General features: G+C 41.8%; 1 protein-coding gene across 6 annotated transcripts in view; it reads right to left on the bottom strand.

Annotated features, from left to right (window-relative positions):
- Nucleotides 1-684: 684 nt before the first annotated feature.
- The window catches only part of LOC129194582 (helicase ARIP4-like), a 112,819-nt gene continuing 93,310 nt past the window's right edge, over nucleotides 685-20,193 (bottom strand). For all 6 annotated transcript variants that reach the window (XM_054799767.1, XM_054799766.1, XM_054799778.1 and 3 more), the window contains 14 exons: nucleotides 19,969-20,172; nucleotides 19,411-19,549; nucleotides 19,003-19,180; nucleotides 18,587-18,805; nucleotides 18,032-18,150; nucleotides 16,931-17,055; nucleotides 12,971-13,070; nucleotides 12,678-12,883; nucleotides 12,409-12,584; nucleotides 10,361-10,557; nucleotides 6,360-6,556; nucleotides 6,174-6,263; nucleotides 5,948-6,043; nucleotides 685-5,113 (listed from right to left, as the gene is read on the bottom strand). In XM_054799767.1, the coding sequence (XP_054655742.1) occupies nucleotides 4,080-5,113; nucleotides 5,948-6,043; nucleotides 6,174-6,263; nucleotides 6,360-6,556; nucleotides 10,361-10,557; nucleotides 12,409-12,584; nucleotides 12,678-12,883; nucleotides 12,971-13,070; nucleotides 16,931-17,055; nucleotides 18,032-18,150; nucleotides 18,587-18,805; nucleotides 19,003-19,180; nucleotides 19,411-19,549; nucleotides 19,969-20,172 (3,080 nt within the window). In that variant the 3' untranslated portion in view covers nucleotides 685-4,079. The remainder of the gene's footprint in view (nucleotides 5,114-5,947; nucleotides 6,044-6,173; nucleotides 6,264-6,359; nucleotides 6,557-10,360; nucleotides 10,558-12,408; nucleotides 12,585-12,677; nucleotides 12,884-12,970; nucleotides 13,071-16,930; nucleotides 17,056-18,031; nucleotides 18,151-18,586; nucleotides 18,806-19,002; nucleotides 19,181-19,410; nucleotides 19,550-19,968; nucleotides 20,173-20,193) is intronic.

Raw genomic sequence — 20,193 nt, 5'->3', positions numbered from 1 at the left:
TATCGTGTAGTGCGTGTGTGTTTGTCTGAGACCAGCTGACTCTTCGACTCAGGCTAGTCCTCCTCCTCCTTCCTGCCTCCACTTGCGCTCCTGATCAAGACATCTCGTGAACGGTAGGGTTGTTTTTGTTTTTCAGTTTTATTCATTTACAGTAATCTTATTTATTACCTTATTTTATATTGGAATGTTACTGTACTATGTTTATGCTAACGTTTTCTTATATTTTCCTACCATATTTGGTGGACTTTGATTATTTTGAAGTGCCAAAGGGGTGAGTTTGGGAAGATCTTGGAACGGATTAGGCTATTTACATGTATTTTACGCTTTGTATAACAAAATCCCTATAACATAAAGGTTCTCGGAACGGATTATTTACGTTGTAGGGGCGTCTACTGTATATAGTTTTCAATATAGCCCTCAAAAATTCATTGTAAATTATCCTTTTGTTTGGTTTATAATCTTGCAGTAGTTTACAACCCCAAAACAAAACATTACCAATTTAAATCAGTCAGTCACTATCTTTCTTCATAATTGGCCAATTACTAAAAGTGTACATATTCTAAACATGAATAATTCTGGAATAGGTGCTTAGTTTCATTTCAGTCAAGGGCTGATTGTGATGCTGCCCTAAAATAACAAATCACATGCATGAATTATTGTTGAAAATAAATGAAGAAAGCAGCATTATTGAACATGTTTCTTTTTATTGTCAAACTCCTAAAAACTAAACAAAAAAACAACCGAGTACTACACAAAACAAAAAAAGAACCGAGTACTACAACTATTTCTCAAAAGTAACTTAAGGTCATACACTCAAATCCATGGATTCACGACACATCAAGAGTTTGACCAATCATCAGTCAGTCCTCCAAGACAGCAGCTTTGATCTTCTCACCCTGAAAGGAACTCAGACAATCGGCTCTGCTCATCGGACTGCATTGACTGGTATAAATAAATATGCAAATTCAAGTAGAAAACGCTCTGAAATAAGTTGTTAGCTGGCGCAGCAAATGCCAAGCAGCCAACCAAACAGTTTAAAACACGAAACAAACGTTCTTCCTCGTCATCATTTCTGATATGAAAACATACACAAAGAAACACCCGATACAATAATGATCTTTTTGCAACTGATGATTCGTTTGGAACAATTAATGGTAATTTCAGCTCAAGTGGCATTATTATGATATTCAGTTGTGAGCAGACGTTAGCGAGACTTTTGATGAAGGAATCTGAAGAAATCCCAATGAACACAAATGCAGTATAAACCTGGTGACTCCAAATTCACATCATTTGAAGAGATGACTGGTCTAACTGTCACCAGATGATAAGTACACAACCCGTCTTAATGATTATTACTGGTTGGTTGGTCCACACATGCAAAAATTGCATTTAAATGAGTTTTTTTCTTTTAAACTTGTATAGTAATTTAACAATATGCAATAAAAAAATACAAATGAATAAATATTCACTGTTAATAAATTACCTAGGTCAATTCAAACATTGTCAAAAAAAATGAAACAGGTAAACGCGCAATTTCAGTATGAACAAATATGAACAAATATGCGATTCTCTGTCACAATGAGCTTACAAATGTGAAGAGTTGGGTTTTGTACGACAAAATAAGCTGCTGACTTTTAAAGCTCTCACTTTATAGATAAGTGATTCAATTGGTGTCAATATGAATCGCAGCGAGGGCCTTGGTGATGAAATGTTTTGGTTTTTTTTTGCCTTCAGCCTGTCTACAGGTGTGTCTTATTACAGTGCATTGCAGCGCACTTACCTGCAGAGTCAAACTGACAGGTGGGCTTCATCAGTATTTCTACACATTGAGCATTGGTGCATTTCAGTTTTGGTCGCTTAAGACACAACCCTCTTCGATGGAGGTTGCAGATGTGCTCCTTTTTTTTTTTTTGGCAAAGCTCCCACCAAAGACCTCAAGTCCAAAAAACAAAGAGCAAAAGGTGAATTGTTCTTCCTTCCTTCTCACACAACACAAACACAGTAACGCCACTAACAGCAAAAAGGTGTGGTCTTGATGATTCCTCTTGGCATGTACAAATACAGTATATAGGCTTGAGTGAAGTGTTTTGCATCGTTTGTCACTAGGCTACAGTAAGACTGTGGGGGTGAGAGTTCCACAAATTGCCTCTCACCGTTCACATTCAGGAAAAGTTAAGCGGCAAAAAGGCATTTTCCGTTCTCCGCTACGAGAAAGAGCACAGTTTTTCACCTGGCTGTCGTTAGGCAAGGATATTCTATAAAAAAAAACAAAAAAAACGTTTAAAACACACAAAAAATAGAGAAACTGATATTCTCAGGTCACATGCCTCAATAGGAGTCTTCTTTAAAGGCCTAGCTTGAAGGCATTTGATGAAGCATACATTCTATGAAGAGTTTTTAAGGTGTTAGCTGGTCTACCTCATCCTCACCCCTTTTTGTTTCAAATTTTCTTTCCAAGAGCGGTCCTGGCAGTGAAAGTCAAAATGTTTTGAAATATTCAGTTGCAACATGGGACTGCCACTGGGAGGGCATTCGACTACATTTCATTGAACATAATGGTGGGTGGGTGTGGGGTGGGGGACTTTGTGGAAATATACTGCTCAGAAAAATAAAGAACGCTCAATCAATCACACTTCTGTGAAATCAAACTGTCCACTTAGGAGGCAACAGTTGACAATCAATTTCACCTGTTGTGCAAATGGAATAGACAACAGGTGGACAGCAAGACAACCCCAATAATAACAATAATACTTTGGATTTCCATTCAAATATGTAAAGTACAAAGTATTTAATAAGAATACTTCATTCATTCAGATCTACGATGTGTTATTTTAGCGTTCCCTTGATTTTTTTTGAGCAGTGTACTAATCATTTCCTACACCACAAGCCGATCAGTTACTCGTGGGTACAAGCCACATATTCCAAGCTAAACCGGGGTACTTGTTGTCTTTTGACTTCTCCAGATTTCCCTTTGTGGCAGACATGCATTTTTGCTGTGCTTAGTTTTTACTCAGAATGCACACTCGTTCCGCGCAACCCTCCCATTTATCCGGGCTCAGGTACGGCACCGGACATCTCCAATGAATGGATGTTGCGGGCCTCGTCCGGGAATCGAATAGACGACATCTCTATGAAAGGCAGCGGGGAGTACCATTACAACACCAACGGAATAAATACTGGTACTTGGAAAGCCTTTCCTTCTGACGCCATTGCGATCCTTTCAAAGTTCTGTGTCAGGATTGAACACGTGCTGTGCAAGTTTGAGCTGATATGCTAGGGGCAGTGTTTTCTGGTTTTTTTAGCTCGTTACTGTCCCTCATCGCTAGTGAACAATGGCAATTTTAAGAGAAACAAAGAACGTTATAGGAGCTGGAAATTAATCAATGTGTTACAACAGTCACTTTTATTGCAATTGTTGATCCGAAATTGGAGAAGGCGTTCACAAAGGTGTGCTGTGCGAATAAAGTTAAATGTTGACCAATCACAGCCTTTATGGTCTGTGGCATTTTTGGATTTTTTTGGAGGAGCAAATCAAGCTACGTGGGACCTGGCAAAAGCATAAACCAACCTTTGGTGTGAGTGAATATTAGCCTTGGAACTGCGTCAACAGCGCCTCTCGTGGTTGCAGCCAAGTAATGCACTCCATTCACTGCTTCAAGACGCGATTAATCAAGTCCACATTTAATCAACTATTAATGGATTATTTTACCCTCCCCTACTAACGACGCCACTGAATGCATAATAATAAACGCTACTACCATCTAACTTATCAAACCGTTTAAATCTACAGTTACTGTGATTATTATATTCATCTAGGAGAAGTTGCAGAAAAAAAAGTCTATAAAGTTGTTTTTTTTCCAGTGAGCCAGTTTTTGGACAAAAAGCCGTCAGCTCCAAACGTTATTTCAGTTTTCTTCCTTCCAATAGAAGCTTTTTGTCTCCAGGTTGTAACGTCACAAGGTCAGCATTTAAAGCTTGTGGAGTAGACACTTTGTTGTCATTCATGTAACCTAATGTCTATGTTCCCTCACAGGATGAGCAAATTAACATCAGCTAATTCAATCAAGCGAGATCTTGTTTCATTGGCCGTTCACTTCAATAACCTCATCATTGCCATCCGAGCTGCCAGGGCTGCTAACCTTTCCACCGTAAGCCCTGGCCCTGTGGTCCTCGGACCGTGCAGGTGGGGAGAAGGAAGAAGGCGAGGATGAAGAGGAGGAGCTGGAGGCTGAAGTGTACTGTGAAAGGAAGCTAGCTCCAGCCGGACCGGGTGTGGCCGCCGGTCCCGGAAGACCACCAGGGAGCATTGATCCGCGGTACAGGCTAGCCAGAGACTGACTATAAGAGAGGGGGAACCCTGGTGGGAGCATCCCGGCCATTCCCGCCAGGCTGGGGCTGAGCATGAATGGCGGCACGGCGCCTGGAGCCAAAGGGGGAGCTTTTGATGCAGAGGAAGATGACACAACAGTGGCGGTGGATGTGGACAAAGTTGATGAAGATGGGGATGAAGTGGGGACTGTGCCCAAAGCGAACAGCTCGGGCATGAAGCTTGGGTCACCCAGTGCAGTATGAGAAGGATGGAAGTAAGGCGAGCCTGCCCCCATGTAGAGCGGGTGTCCCAGTGAGCCACCTAGCATGGCCGGGTTGAAGCTCAGAGGGAGGCCGTAACCTGCCGGGTATGGGAAAGCCTGCGAGGATAAAGAGGCAGCGGAGTGTTTGCCAGCAGGGGGCTGCTTGCTGGGCCGCTCATCCAGAGATGGAGTGGAGGCTTTGCGCTTGGAGCTTATTCTCAAGTCTTGGGCAGCGCTGGCATCCATGTTGGGCTGGATGACGGTAGCCCCGGCATCATGGTGGCTCACATTTCTGCTGCTGTTGTTGCTCTGGGCTACTTTAGCTGAAGGCAGGTTGTCCATGTCGCACGCGGCCACCACCTCTTTCTGACTTCCCGTACCTGTGGTGGAAGTAGTGTAGCGCTGCAACTCACTGACGATCTCCGGGCTGTCAGGGGGCAGGGGGCGGGGCAAGTTGTTGGAAGGTAACGGCTGCTTTCGGTCAGGTGACAAGCACCTGTTACTACCATCGGTTGGCTGCTGCTCTGCTGAGCCCTGGGAGTCTGATAAGAAATAAATAATAGTTAAATAACATCAATCTAGGATCTTAGGAGCAACAAAATAGTCGTATGGTTTATTTTGAACATGCATACAAGTGTACATTCGTGCACATCACATATTTACAGTACAATTCAACATGTCGGAAAGGGAGTAGGAAGAAGCAGAGTTTATTCAAGCCGAGCCCGTCTCCATTTCACGTCAATTATTAACACATTTATTCACATCCTGTATCCAACATGTCCCATTTAGCCCTTTTCATAGTGATGAAAGGAAAAAACAATGATATTTAAAGTACAAATAACTTCTTTTGGTAACTATTACTGTGATGTAATAAATCTGGATTATTATAATAAAAGCATCGATTGCTATTATTATTAATTTTATGCGCCATTGTAATAAATAAATAATTTTGGGGTAGGATGAAATAAACTGAAGTCTAGTACCACGTGGGATATTTTCATTATTATGTTTAGAAATGTGAGTATTCTTTAATCGGGATTCTCTGCAAAAACGCTAAGGACAACTTCAATTAATGTAGCCTTTTAAAAAAAGAATCCATGTTGATCGATATATTAAAAATGTCACTAAGAAGTACAAACAAAATCAGGCTGATGAAAACATCCATCTATTTTCTGTACCGCTTGTCCTCACAAGGGTTGCAGGTATGCTGGAGCCTATCCCAGCTGTCTTTTCAGGCGAGAGGTGGGGTACACCCTGGATGGGTCGCCAGCCATTTGCAGCTGATGAAAATATTTCCTTAGCTTTTAATTGCTCTATTGTGTTACATTTGATAGATATATCATTGATTAAAAATGTTCTATGTTGCATCATCTAACCTTTGTGCGATGTTGCAGAGGTCTCCTCAGATGTTTTAGGCCTGTTTGCTGCTCTGATAGCAAAGATTCGTCCATCAGATGTCCTGATGTAAGTCCCTAAAGCGGAGAAAAGCAATAGTCAACCCACAAGGAGGTGAGACTTTTTTTTTACATAGCATGGTGCTTCTGATGTAAAATGGACAAAAATAAGGCTCAAGGCAAATATATGAATTATAATAACTGTTACCTTTGGTGCCCCTGATGACATGGATGCTCTCTCCAGCTGTTATTCTGGCCTTGACATCAGTTGCGCTGTTGATGCCTGGAATCACCATGTCTAAAAGGCAAACATGACCAAATATTTGTCTGCATTCTTGTGGTAAAAGAAATGAAGGAACAAAAAATAATTTGGGGATACTGCATGTATCCATACCTGTCGTGGTGATGATCTTCTGCACAAACACTCCAGCTTTTTGCAAGCAGTTGACGGGAAAGCCTCCAAGGCCGGATGAAGTTGAGTCTTTAGTGGGAGCTGAGCATACAGGGGCCTGGCGAGGCACGCTGGGAACGGGAGTAGACTGGACTGGTCGGACATTGGCCACTGGTTTCTCCTCAGGGTGAGGCGGTCGCCTGAGACAAGACATGTTATTTTGGTTAGCAATTTCAATGACAGGATTTTATGAATGAATTATTTATTTTTAAAAATGGGAGGGTACAAATGAATAAACACTTGCATGTAAGTAGGTGACATTATACGGTAGCCAGGTGGTAAATTCCCATGTCTACTCACGTTGGCAGCCAAACAAAACATTAAAAAAAAACTACTGTTGTATAAAAAAAATATTTTAGTGAAGATATTGTTAAAATATTACTTTTTCAAACTATATTACTGTCATTTCCGGTGTGTAAGGTGCACTGTTGTTTAAGCCGCATCCACTAAATTTAGAGAGAAAAACAGACTTATACATACTGTATATATATAAACTGCAATGGACTATAATCGCACATGTCCATGTCATAAAAAGATATATTGTGGCGCGCACAAATCCGATAGACCACCGTGCGCCCCCACTCAAAAGTTAGCTAAGAAATATACAAGTACCAATATGAGTCTAAAATAAAAAATGGCAACTATTTTTACTTCCTCCCATAATGCATTATTCCCAGCAGAGCAGTTCATTGGCCAATGGCTGCGGGGCCACCAGAGGGAGCTCATGAGCTCCCTTCCTTCAGCTGGCTGAGCTCCCAAGCTCATGAACTCCCTCTGGTGGCCCCGCAGCCATTGGCCAATGAACTGCTCTGTTGGGAATTATGCATTATGGGAAGAAGTTAAAATAGTTGCCGTTTTTTTTTATTTTGAACTCGCATTGGTACTTGTATTGTAGATTTCTTAGCTACCATTTGAGTGTTAAGTTGCTGTGTGATGATTTTAGCGTTCTAAGCTCACACCCTGAGTCAGTCGACTGAGTAATAACCTCCTGCAATTTCCGATGGGTTGACAAGCTCGTTGTGAGCTCCCTTATACAGTAGCTTGTGATTGGCTCCTGCCAAAGAAAGAGCTACCATTTCCTCAATGACTTGCGAGCGGCACTACTACAATTTGTAGTAGTTCTGAAGTAAAGGAAATGTCAGAAGTTTATAACATGGTCATAAATTAACTGCACCGCTGTATAAGTTGCAGTCAGTGACAACACAACTGAACACAAAATGCAGTAGTTTTTAAATGGAACTTTTTATCATTAAGGGAGTAAAAAAATCAGAATTTACATGGCCATGTGTGAAAAAGATTGCCCCCCTGTGAAAACATAACGTAACTGAGATTAATTGGGATCTATTCAGTATGGAAAAGGTTATAAAACCATTTCTAAAGCTTTGAGACTCCAGCAAACCACAGTGAGAGCCATTATCCACAAATGGCGAAAACATGGAACAGTGGTGAACCTTCCCAGGAGTGGCTGGCCAACCAAAATTACACCAAGAGCGCAGCGATGACTCATCCAAGTCCCAAAAGATCCCACAACAGCCAAAGAACTGCAGGCCTCACTTGCCTCAGTTAAAGTCAGTGTTCCTGAGTCCACCATAAGAAAGACACTGGGCAAAACTAATCTGCACGGCAGAGTTCCAAGATGAAAACCACCGCTGAACAAAAAGAACATTAAGGCTCATCTCAGTTTTGCCACAAAACATCTTGATGATGCCCAAGATCTTTGGAGAAAATACTCTGTGGTCTGATGAGACAAAAGTTTAATTTTTTGGAAGGTGTGTGTCCCATTACATCTGGTGTAAAAGTAATGCTACATTTCAGAAAAAGAACATCATACCAACAGTAAAATATGGTGGTGGTAGTGTGATGGTCCGGGTTGTTTTGCTGCTTCAGGATCTGGAAGACTTGCTGTGATAAATGGAACCATGAATTCTGATGTCTACTAAAAAATCCTGAAGGAGAATGTCCGGACTCCTGTTCGTGACCTCAAGCTGAAACCAACTTGGGTTCAGCAGCAGGACAATGATCCAAAACACACCAGCAAGTCCACCTCTGAATGGCTGAAGAAAAACAAAATCAAGACTGTGGAGTGGCCTAGTCAAAGTCCTGATCTGAATCCTATTGAGATGCTGTGGTATGACCTTAAAAAGGCATGCTGGAAAATCTTCCAATGTGGCTGAATTACAACAATTGTGCAAAGATGAGTGGGCCAAAATTCCTCCGTGGCGCTGTAAGAGACTCATTGCAAGTTATTGCAAATGCTTGATTGTAGTTGTTGCTGCTAAGGGTGACCCAACCAGTTATTAGGTTTAGGGGGCAATTGCTTTTCCACACAGGGCCATGTAGATTTTTTTCTCCCTTAATAACAAAAGGTTCCATTTAGAAACTGTATTTTGTGTTTAGTTGTGTTGTCATTGACAAAATTTAAATTTGTTTCCATCCATCCATGCATTTTCTATGCTGCTTATCCTCACTAGGGTCATGGGTATGCTGGAGCCTATCCCAGCTGACTTTGGGCGAGAGGCAGGGTACACCCTGGACTGGTCATTTAAATTTGTTTGACGATCTGAAAAATTTCCGTGTGACAAACATGCAAAAAAAAAAAAAAAAAAAATCAGGAAGGGGGCAAACACTTTTTCACACCACTGTAAACATTAAAATCCAATACAATTCAATAACTATTTCAATGAAGTGATAAAACGTATTTGATTTTAATATTTAAAATATAATAGAAGTCTTGTACAGATTTAACTTAAAGGCTCTAAATTGACCACATTTTTACACATTTTCTCCTTAATGCAGTATGTATACTGTAATGCAATAATTTGCATGCATAGTCACATTTTCAAAAATAGGCACTAGGCCTGTCACGATAACAAATTGTGCTGGACGATAATTGTCCTTCAAATTATTGCTGAGAAACGATATTATTGCCAACATTATTTTGAGACCATTTTGTCATGAAAGTAATGATAATATATGGCATAATAATGCGAGTACACTGTATCAAAAGCAATAAACTTTTAATTTGTCAAGAGTATTCAACATTGGAATGTCAAGAGCTTTTAAATTAAATAAATTCAACAAACACACACGATGAATTAAACAAACAAAAAATACAAAAAACCCAATGAAAATAAAATGGACTCTCAATCTCTTTCAGCCAAGATTTCCCTTAAATGAAATTTAACTTAAATAAAAAAAACGGAATCAGTGTCACTGCCTGAATATTGACAAAAAAAAACAACAAAAGCCCGGAAATACTTGAAGTTCACACTTTGTGTCAATAATGCAGACGTCTGAGTAGCACACATATACACATACTTGATGCAATAGATCATTGGGACAACTTTGCCCAGTAATTCAGAAGCGGATGTAGCTTGCCTAAATTGTAATGCCCATGCTTGCGCTTAAGGAAAATGTAGGCAACAATGCAATTCCAATTGTACTCGAAGATATTTTTTAATGACGCCCTTATTTTCTTTGCACAATTAGACATGATGTGGGGGTTAGAGTTTCTGCTAACATTCCGATACAAATGTTCCTTCTCGACACAATGACCTGTTTGGTAGAGAGAGAGGAGGAAATCAAACACGCATCCATCCATCCATCCATCCATCTTCTATGCTGCTTATCCTCACTAGGATGACGGGGGTATGCTGAAGCCTATCCCAGCTGACTTAGGGCATGAGGGGGGTACACCCCGGACTGGTCGCCAGTCAATTGAAATCAAACGCGCATGCACACGTCAATATATCGAGGCCGGCAAAATGATCATGTTCTTATTTATTGTGCGGTTAATTGATTTATTGGTTATCGTGACTAATGGTCTAATAAGCACAATCTTTAAAACCAGCAACATGGTTTTGCTATGCTTTTACATCATTCAAGAAAACTTCAGAGACATTTTAAATGAGCAAACAATTTTTAAATAATGCTGAATCACAAACCAGTTCCTCTGACTGAAGGCGGGGATGTTTGTCAGGCTCTGGTCGCTGGCCGGGTAGTAGTGCGCATAGGAAGGACGCGTGTATGGCACAGATGCTCTCTTCTCCTCCTCATAACCTTTCTTTGCTGCCTTTTTCTCAGCGATGCTCAGCTTCTGCTCCTTGCGGTCAATCAGCAGAGACTCATGGGGAAACGGTTGCTGCAAGGAGAACGATTTAAGTGTTTCAAGTATTCTATATTATACTTATTGGCAGTGCATTTACACTAATAGTATATGATATTGTTGCAGGCCAATGAAAACCCTTGCTGGTCCTCTTTTTCTGTCGAAGAGAACAAAATGGACGTGGAATTTGGATGTTTCTGTTCATATACAGTGGTGTGAAAAAGTGTTTGCCCTCTTTCTGAGTTCTTATTTTTGTTTGTCACACTTAAATATTTGAGATCATCAAACAAATTTAAATATTAGTCAATGACTACACAACTGAAACTAAATGCAGTCTTTAAATTAAACTTTCTATTATTAAGGGAGAAAAAAAATCTGAATTCAGGTAAGGACTACGCCACTCCAAAGTACATTTTGTCTTTCTTCAACCAGTAAGAGGTGGATTTTCTTGTTATGTTTTGGATCATTGTCCTGCTGCAGAAATCAAGTTCGTTCAGCTTGAGGTCACGAACAGATGGCCAGACATTCTCCTTCATGATTTTTTGGTAGACAGCAGAATTAATGGCTTCATTTATCACAACGAGTCTTCCAGGTCCTGAAGCAGCAAAACAGCCTCAGACCATCACACTACTACCACATTTTACTGTTGGTATGATGTTCTTTTTCTGAAATGCGGCGATACTTTTACACCAGATGTAATGGGAAACACATCCTAATAAATTCAAATTTTGTCTTGTCTGTATTTTCCCAAAGGTCTTGAGGATCATCAAGATGTTTTCTGGCAAAATTGAGACAAGCCTTAATGTTCTTTTTGTTCAGCAGTGGTTTTTGTCTTTGAACTCTGCTATGCAGGCTATTTTTGCCCAGTGTCTTTCTTATGGTGGAGTAATGAACACTGACCTTAACTCAGGCAAGTGAAGCCTGCAGTTCTTTGGATGTTTTTGTGGGGTCTTTTGTGACCTCGTGGATGAATCCACGCTGCACTCTCGGAGTCATTTGGGTTGGTCGGCCACTCCTGGGAAGGTTCACCACTGTTCCATGTTTTCACCATTTGTGGATAGTGGCTCTTACTGTGGTTTGCTGGAGTCCCAAAGCTTTAGTAATGACTTTATAGCCTTTTCCAGACTGACAGATCTCAAATTAATCTCAGTTATATTTTAACAGGGGAGTGGAAATCACTTTTTCACACAGGGCCATGTAGGTTTAGATTTTTCTCCCTTAATAATAAAAAGTTTCATTGCATTTTGTGTTCAGTTGTGTTGTCATTGACTAATATTTAAATTTGTTTGATGATCTGAAAGATTTAACTGTGACAAACATGCAAAAAAAAATTAAGAAATCAGGAAGGGGGCAAACACTTTTTCCCACCACTGTTGTGTATATAGCCATGTAATGTACAGTATTTGTTTACTCCTGAAGCGCTGTACACAAAAGGGTCAAAACCTCTGCACCCCTAATGCGCTGCCTATTCTATTGTTTTCTGACAAATACACCACATCGTATTGACCCCCGTAACTTGGACCCATAACATTTAGCCGCATCACCTCAAAATGTTTTACACACACCTTTAGGGGACCGACAAGCACATTTTGATACAATTCAAGCAAGACTGGTTGAAAAACATTGCCACGTCTTTGCAGGGGCACGGTCAGGACTGAGCAACTAACTGTCCATAAGTAATTGACTATCCAATGAAGACTTTGAGGCTATCTGTGTTACATGTATGCTAGCATGTCTTCCAAAGCATTTTTAGCATAACCCATAGCGGGGCCGCAAATGCAATCTACTGCCTCCCACCCCACTAATTATCGTATGCTTTCCTTTGATGCAACCACTAGGGGGCGGATAGGACTGGCTTTGTCCACACTCCTCCCTCCTTATATCTACCTTGGTAATTAGGTGAGGAAAGAGTCGCAACGCCTTCAGGAGAACACAATCCACGCTGTTCTGATGCTCCAACTGGACTTGGCTGGGCTCTTGTTCTTCATCTGCAAAGTGAAGAAGGGATTCCACCTCCCTCCTGGTGAAGGTCAGCACAGGGTTCAGGTCATCCACCACCCGGTCTAATGGAGGGAAAAATGGAGACAAAAGCGAGGAAATTAAAAGAATACCTGCATGTAACATTAAGTAAGAATCTTCAATCGTAGCATACTTACCGGACATTCCCTGTTTGGAGATCTGTCGGTCATAGATCTTCTTCTCAAGCGTGAAGTCACACACCAGCCTATAGATGTGACACCTCTTCCTCTGTCCGTATCGGTAGACACGGCACACGGCCTGAGCGTCATGGCAGGGGTTCCAAGACGCATCAAACACCACTACACGGTTTGCGCCGATCAGGTTCACGCCCAGACAACCAGCCCTGAGGCCCAGAGACGGGCACTGATTAATTAAGAAACCCATTCCAGAATAGCATCATCGTTGCTCTGCAAATGTGTTTGTGTGTTACCGGGTCGACAGCAGGAAGACCCAGGCTGAGGTGTTGTTGGGATCGTTGAACTGGTTAATTAGTCTTTCTCGCTCTGAGGCGGTTGTACTTCCATCAAGTCCTTTGAAATATCACAAAAGCAGAGCACAGAGTTAAAACAGGCTCCTGTTTAATTACAGGAAATATTCACTTGTGATACACTTTCACTGCAATTGTCTTTGTATATTAGCAGCAATAACACTTTTTTCGAGCAAAAGACGTTACATTTTGGCACCTGTCCAGGTAAAGGTGCAGATTTGCTTTATATAATATTGTGAGATTGATATTAAGTGAATTATAACAGGCAAGAAGTGGGTATCTCGGATGGTGTACTATTTGCTCATCAGACAAATCATGGTTGTTTTGGCCTTGAAGGCGGTCTGTGCTCTACCATTAGAGTACCATTCCAGCTATCTCATATTAAATCAACAAAAGAAAGAATACATAATGCAGATTTATTTACAAAGTAATAACATAAATAAGCATTGTTTTTAAAAATATATTAAAAAAATAGGGACACACAATGTGATTATTTAGAATTTGATTGTATACAATCACGTAACAATGTAAATAATATATTTATTGTAAATACTACAAAAATAGGGCTATATAATCTTGACTATTTGATCAAATAGAATAATTTCTCAAGATTCGTTGTTTGGATTTGTATTTTACCATCATCTGTATTTACATGTAATCCGTGGATAATAAAGAGCAAAATGTCGACATAGGCCTGTTTTCCAGCAAAGGATCTTTTCTTTTGAAATTTACTTTTGAAACCAAATTTACCCAGACAAGATAACAAAATATGGTGGCGCGCTCAGATGCAGCAGCGACTCTCCCTATCAGTGCTTTTTTTGTTTTTCATCACTGTCTCTGTGCACGTTCACCACGGCACTACACCACTACACCCACCAGGAACTTTTGGACATCGGCTACCGACACAAAATTACCGTTTCAAGAGACTTTCACTACGACAACAATATCTCAGAAAAACTTGCGAGACCGCCGGACTCGTCGTGGATTGTTGTCGGGTCTGGAAAGCAGCGAAGGTGCAGGCGGGCGAGGATGCAGTAGCAGGGCTGCAGGTCTGGCCTCCTGCTAAGGCTAAGAATCAATCCACACAAGCCACCTCTTACCAGCCTGTACCTCACCAAAGCCAGATCCATCACCAACAAAATGGAATTACAACTTGCGGGAAGTCGCTTTGTTCGAGCCTGCTGCGCCCTCATTATTACCTGGCTCCACTCAAAGATTCCCAATGCGAACATGCAGCTAGCAGGCCGGACTGAGGACTGAGGTAAAATCAGAGGTGGGGCGGGGGCTCTGTAACTATGTGCATGATGACTGGTGCAACAACAGCGTGATTGTAGAAAGACACTCTTCACCTGACATTGAGTACATCTCTGTTAAATGTCGTTCCTTTTTTCTCCCGAGAGAGCTAACTGTAGTTAGCACCCCGATGGTGTTCACATCATTGCTGGAGACTTTAACAAGACAAATTTAAAGTCTGTACTCCCCAAGTTCCACCAGCATGTCAAGTGCCGAACAAGAGGAGACAACAGCTTGGATCATGTGTACGCCAACATCAAGCACGGCTACAGAACCACACCTCTCCCCCATCTAGGCGAGTCAGACCATCTCTCTATGCTGCTCATCCCTGCATACACCCCCCTCAGACGCAGATCCAGGTGCACCACAAAGATTGTAACAACTTGGCCCGAGACTGCACTCAGTGAACTTCAGGACTGTTTCCAACATACAGACTGAGACCTATTTGAACACTAAGACCTGGACACACACACAGGAACAGTACTGGACTACAGTAAGTTCTGTATGGAAGCTGTGTCTGTAGACAAAAGCATCCGGGTCAGGTGACAGAGCTCTTTGACAGCATGGCTCGAGTTGACCTGAAAAAAGGAATGAAAGAAAGCCAAAGCGGACTATAAGAGGAGGATAGAGTCCCATCTCGCCAGCAATAGATCCCGGGAGGTGTGGCAGGGTCTAAAGAACATCACCAACTTCAGAGGCTGTGATGTGACACCAGGAGACCTGAGCGAGTCGCTGGCAGAGGAGCTCAACAGCTTCTTTGCTCGTTCTGAACCACTCATCTGCTCCAACCCTGCCCCCAACCCCTTCAGGTTCCATCAACCCCCCACTCACTGTAAAGGAACATGATTTGAGGCGTGTCCTCCTGGCTGTGAACCCCAGGAAAACTGCTGGCCCAGAGTACCAGGCAAACACATCATAGACGGTCCTCCTCCCACACTCGATTCCCACCAGTTCGCATACCGGGCGAATAGTTCCACAGAAGACGCCATCGCCAAGTCACAGAGCTACGCTAGGATGCTCTTTGTGGACTTAGGGCCCGCCTTCAATACAATCATTCCGGACATTCTGATCACCAAACCCTGTGCCTCCTCCCCCTGGATCAAGGACATTCTGACCAACAGACCCCAGACTGTAAAACTTGGCTCCCATCTTTCCTCCACCTGCACACTGAGCACCGGCTCACCACAGGGCTGCATGCTAAGCCTCCTCCTGTACTGGCTCTGCACCTATGACTGCAGCCCAGTCCACAAAAACAACATCATTGTCAAATTTGCTGACGACACAACAGTAGTTGGGTTGATCTCAAAGGGAGACAAGGCAGCTTACAGAGAGGAGGTCCAGAAGCTTACAGCCTGGTGTTCTGACAACAACCTAGCACTGAACACTATAAAGACAAAGGAGATCATTGTGGACTTCAGGAGGAACAGAACTGTCCCGCCCCCTCTCTACATCAACGGTGAGTGTGTGGAGAGAGTCCATACATTCAGGTTCCTGGGAGTTCAGATCTCCGATGACCTCTACTGGACAGACTACATCTCGGCTGCTATAAAGAAGGCTCAGCAGCGTCTTCTCTTCCTGAGAGTCCTGAGGAAGAACAATCTGGACAGGAAGCTGCTGCTGGGCTTCTACCGCTCGTCCATCGAGAGCCTGCTCACGTACTGTTTCTCCACCTGGTACGGCAGCTGCACTGAGGCAGACAGAGTAAGGCTTCAGAGGACAGTGAAAGCAGCAGAGGATCGTTGGCTGCCCTCTCTCCTCCCTGACAAACATTTACTCCTCCCGGTGTCTCAGCAGAGTTCAGAGCATCATCGAGGACACTTCATATCCCGGTTTTCATCTGCTTGAGCTGCTGCCATCTGGTAATCATCCGTGCAATGAATGTAGGGAAACTGTAGTTCTGTGCAATACTTTTGTGCAATACACTGTTTATAGTATGTTTTGCACTTTTTATTACTGTGTTTGTACTGAAACAGGAGAAGACTTTTTAATCTTGTTGTACCGTGTACAGTGACAATAAAGGTAAACTATTCTATTCTGTTCTAAAACCCAAACCTTCCCTGGAAAAGTACCAAGCAGGTGGGTCTTTTCCGAATCCCAGGCACTCCTAAGGGGTCTGATTTGAATACAATTTCAAGAAAATTGAGGTGCAATGGAAATGCAAACCACACATATTACCAATATCTCACCCAGGCAAATAAGTTCCTGGTAATTAAAGCTAAGTTAAAGTTAAAATAATATAAAAATAACTAATTATAAAAAAACTAAAGTAACTATACTTTAATTTAGATCATGTTTTCCTCAAATTGTTTTCAAAATTCGTTTTTAAAAATTTGAATAAATAATAACAAAATTTTACAAACTGGAAATTCCTTTCCTTGCTGCAAAGAACCAGCAGGTGGCAGCACTCAGAAGTCAATGGGCCGTGTTAAAACCCATCAGTGCCGACATAAATGCAAAGCAACTCATGTGCGTTAATTGGGCATATTTGCCATATATTCCTCCTAACAACACTCATGACATATTAGTCAGCTTTTACTGTGCCTAATTTCTCATGACCTGCCCTAAATACTGACAGTCGTGATATAAGCACACACACAGATCACCACTTACTGTAATAGTTGAGATTTCTGACCCAGTTCTGACTTGGTGTGTGTCTGCTGGAAGCGTAGGGTGAAGGAGGAACTGGTCTCTTTGCCAAGAAGTCCTCAATTACTGTCAGAGTGGACAAACTCTGACTGTAAGATACAGAAATAGGAGAACATAACATAGGAACCAAAATCAAAGCTGAGAAAACCTATGCCAAGCATACATCCATGCATTTTGGTATGTTATAGATCCTAGGTTCCTAAAATGAGGTACGCCAATTGTCATTGGGGGTACGTGAATAAAAATGAAAACCGATTAGCGCCTAACGCTCACAATTACGAGCGCACCTGAACGCTTCAAAGCACAGAGCGCGCAGTCAGTGCACCGCAGACAGAAGGAAGGAGACACGGCATGAAATTCCTCATTGCTCTGTGCGAGTTATATGAATAAGTAAGTAAGTTTGATGACTATATTGTGCATTAAGAGTGTTTAATCTTGAAGGTTTATCTTATACTGGTGTTCCAATCCCCGCACTGTGAAAACCTGTCAATGTACTGTATGTGCGTGTCAGGATGAGACAATGGCGATTCCCTTAAAAATGATGTTTTATCACTGCTTGTATGTATTTTTGTACTTTGGATACTGCTTTATCGTGTTTGTTCAACTTTCTCTTTCAATTTGGTATCAAACTAATATGCAGATTTAAATCATAGCGATTGCAAGTGGACAAAAGTGAAGCTCAATTCAACCCATTCATAGGGCAGGATCCCAACATCCGGCTGAAATAAAAGATATGTGGGACCCAATACTGCAATACTTTATTCATCTCCAAGAGAAATTCACATCTTGTCTATTTATCAGTGCTCATATTAGATTTCTATCAAAATTTGACCATGCGCAATTAGAATTACTTACTATAAAATTAACCAGTTAATCATGTTTAATATTTCAATTTACCGATAGTGAAATGTAAAAATGGTTTGTGTTTTTTAAGTGTGCAGCAGTAGGGGGTACATGGCTTCAAGTCAAATGTCTGAAGGGGTACGCGACTGTAAAAGGTTTGGGAACCACTGTTATAGATGATCCATTAAATAAGATGAGTGTACGTATTCCCGAGCTGTTTACCTGAAAACGAGAAGTTTATCTCCGTTCCTGACGCTCTCCTCTATCAGATGGAATAGCAGAACCATTTTCGCAGAGTTCTCCAGGAGGCCGGGCTTGTAATCACACATGATGTCCTTCGCCTGGAAGCACAGGAGAGTCAAACCCAAGGAACGTCTGACATTGTACTATTTGGATTGGAATTTGATTATGGCCAAAACAACAAAATCGCCATCACACAAGACATTAGCATATCACTTGAGACTTCAGCTCTGTGAGCATCAAAGGAATGTGTGTTTTGCTTTTTCTTTGCCTTTTTGTGGCTTTATTCCAAATGAAGGGGCAACCTAAACAGGAAGAACATAAGACAAGACTGGCAGGAAGACTACTTCTGTTCCAATACTTTTGTCTGTAGTGTCTATACACACTGCTCCAAAAAAATAACTTAAATCAACAAACTTGATAACTTTCTTTCTGGGACACTGTAAATAAATGGGTTATGTGTTATTTTTACCTCTACCGAGGCTTTGATGTTATTACTGCCCTGCATGTTTAAAAAAAAACAAAAAAAAAACATACCCATTCATATGTGATGACCTGATTGGCCTTCTCCTGCATCTGGCTGAGACTCAGTCCACCAATGGGGTTTGGACTTTCCAGGGGCTTTGGCTTCTGATTGGCTGCGGTGGGGCACCGTGCCGGTGCAGCTGAGGTGATGTCGTCAAGGTCCAAGTCCTGGTCACTGGCCAGGTTTTCCTTCTGTAAGGCCTCGTAAAGCACATCTGGATGGTTCCAAATCTTAAAAAAATAACGTGAACACCTTTTTTTTTACACTTTTAAGAATGTTAAAATGTTACATCTTATGCAAAATGTACTTTATTGATGCTCTAACAGTAATATGTGTCCCTCGAAACTGTTTATTATGAGCATCAAACATGAGAAACAGTCTCTTGGAGACAGACACTCTGTCTGAGAAATGTCCTCCGTCTCCTTACCTTGCAGCACACACAAAAAGCCTTGAGAGGGTTTAGGCTGAGCCAGCCGGTGTTTCCCGCTTCTCTGAAGCGATTCATGAACTCTGTGTAAAGCACCCTCTGTAGTGGAGACAGACGCAACAGGATCACATGCTCCTCCTTGGAAGGCAGCTGGTCCTTCAGCACGTCATGGCCTCGTCTAGGGCAGATGGGGACATACTGTAATACTGTATATTCATTTGAGGTAAGAAAACAACTTTCAAAATAATATTCTGTAAATACATTGAAATTCCCAAATATCACTGGATCATGTTAGAACTATTGGAAGACCTTACTAACGAAATGCAAGTCAAGTTTCATTGAGATCCACAGTTTCCTCTGGGTCTAAGTGAAAACAATGTTTCAGAAGTTGCAAAGTGTGTGCCTCACCTCTGTACAAAGCCCTCCAGCAGGCTATGCAGAACGTGGCTCCTGTACCTCATCAGCTGGATGTCCTGTGGTGTGCTGTCCACACACTGTCCATTCAGAATGGGACGCTCGAACATGTTACTGAACTCTTGGCGTGTGCCTACACAATGTCAAAAACAAACAAAAAAACACCGACAATTAGAAGGCGAAGCACAAAGCACACACTCAAGTGAATTCAACCTTTTATGAGTGCTACAGCGGTCGAACAACCTGAAATTTCACACAAATTACAGTGAGAACCTAAAGGAAAGCAAGACCAAGCTTTTTCTTAAGGTTTTTTTTAAGCATGCATATAGTATGACAAGGGTGTCAGTGATGGTAACAATAGACAACAGCACTAAAATAGAGCTAAAACTAGACTCCTAGAGCCGTTATCCACATGCAATAAAAAATCAACAGCGTTAACAATATTATTATTCGGTGTCCTTTGCTAAAAAAAAAAAAAAAAAAAAAAAGGAGGCCAAAGTGCTTCCTGGGTTGGGTCTTGAGTGTCCACTGTAAACTACAAATGTCCTTTACCTAGGAAGTCCGGCCGTACAAAGTCCACCATGCACCAGTACTCAATCAGGTTGTTCTGTAGTGGATATCCGGTCAGGACCACTCTGCGTTTGGTTCTGATGTTCTTCAGGGCCTGAGAAGTGCTGGCGTGGCAGTTCTTAATGCGATGGCCCTCATCGCAGATCACCACGTCTGGACCGGGCCGGGACAAGGCTCTCTCGATATCTGGAGGAGAATAAGTCACTT

Source organism: Dunckerocampus dactyliophorus, chromosome 1, assembly GCF_027744805.1.
Source record: "Dunckerocampus dactyliophorus isolate RoL2022-P2 chromosome 1, RoL_Ddac_1.1, whole genome shotgun sequence".
In the NCBI taxonomy this organism is placed as follows: domain Eukaryota; kingdom Metazoa; phylum Chordata; class Actinopteri; order Syngnathiformes; family Syngnathidae; genus Dunckerocampus; species Dunckerocampus dactyliophorus.
The sequence above is the reverse complement of the archived record's forward strand: the minus strand, read 5'-3'. Positions and strand labels throughout refer to the sequence as shown.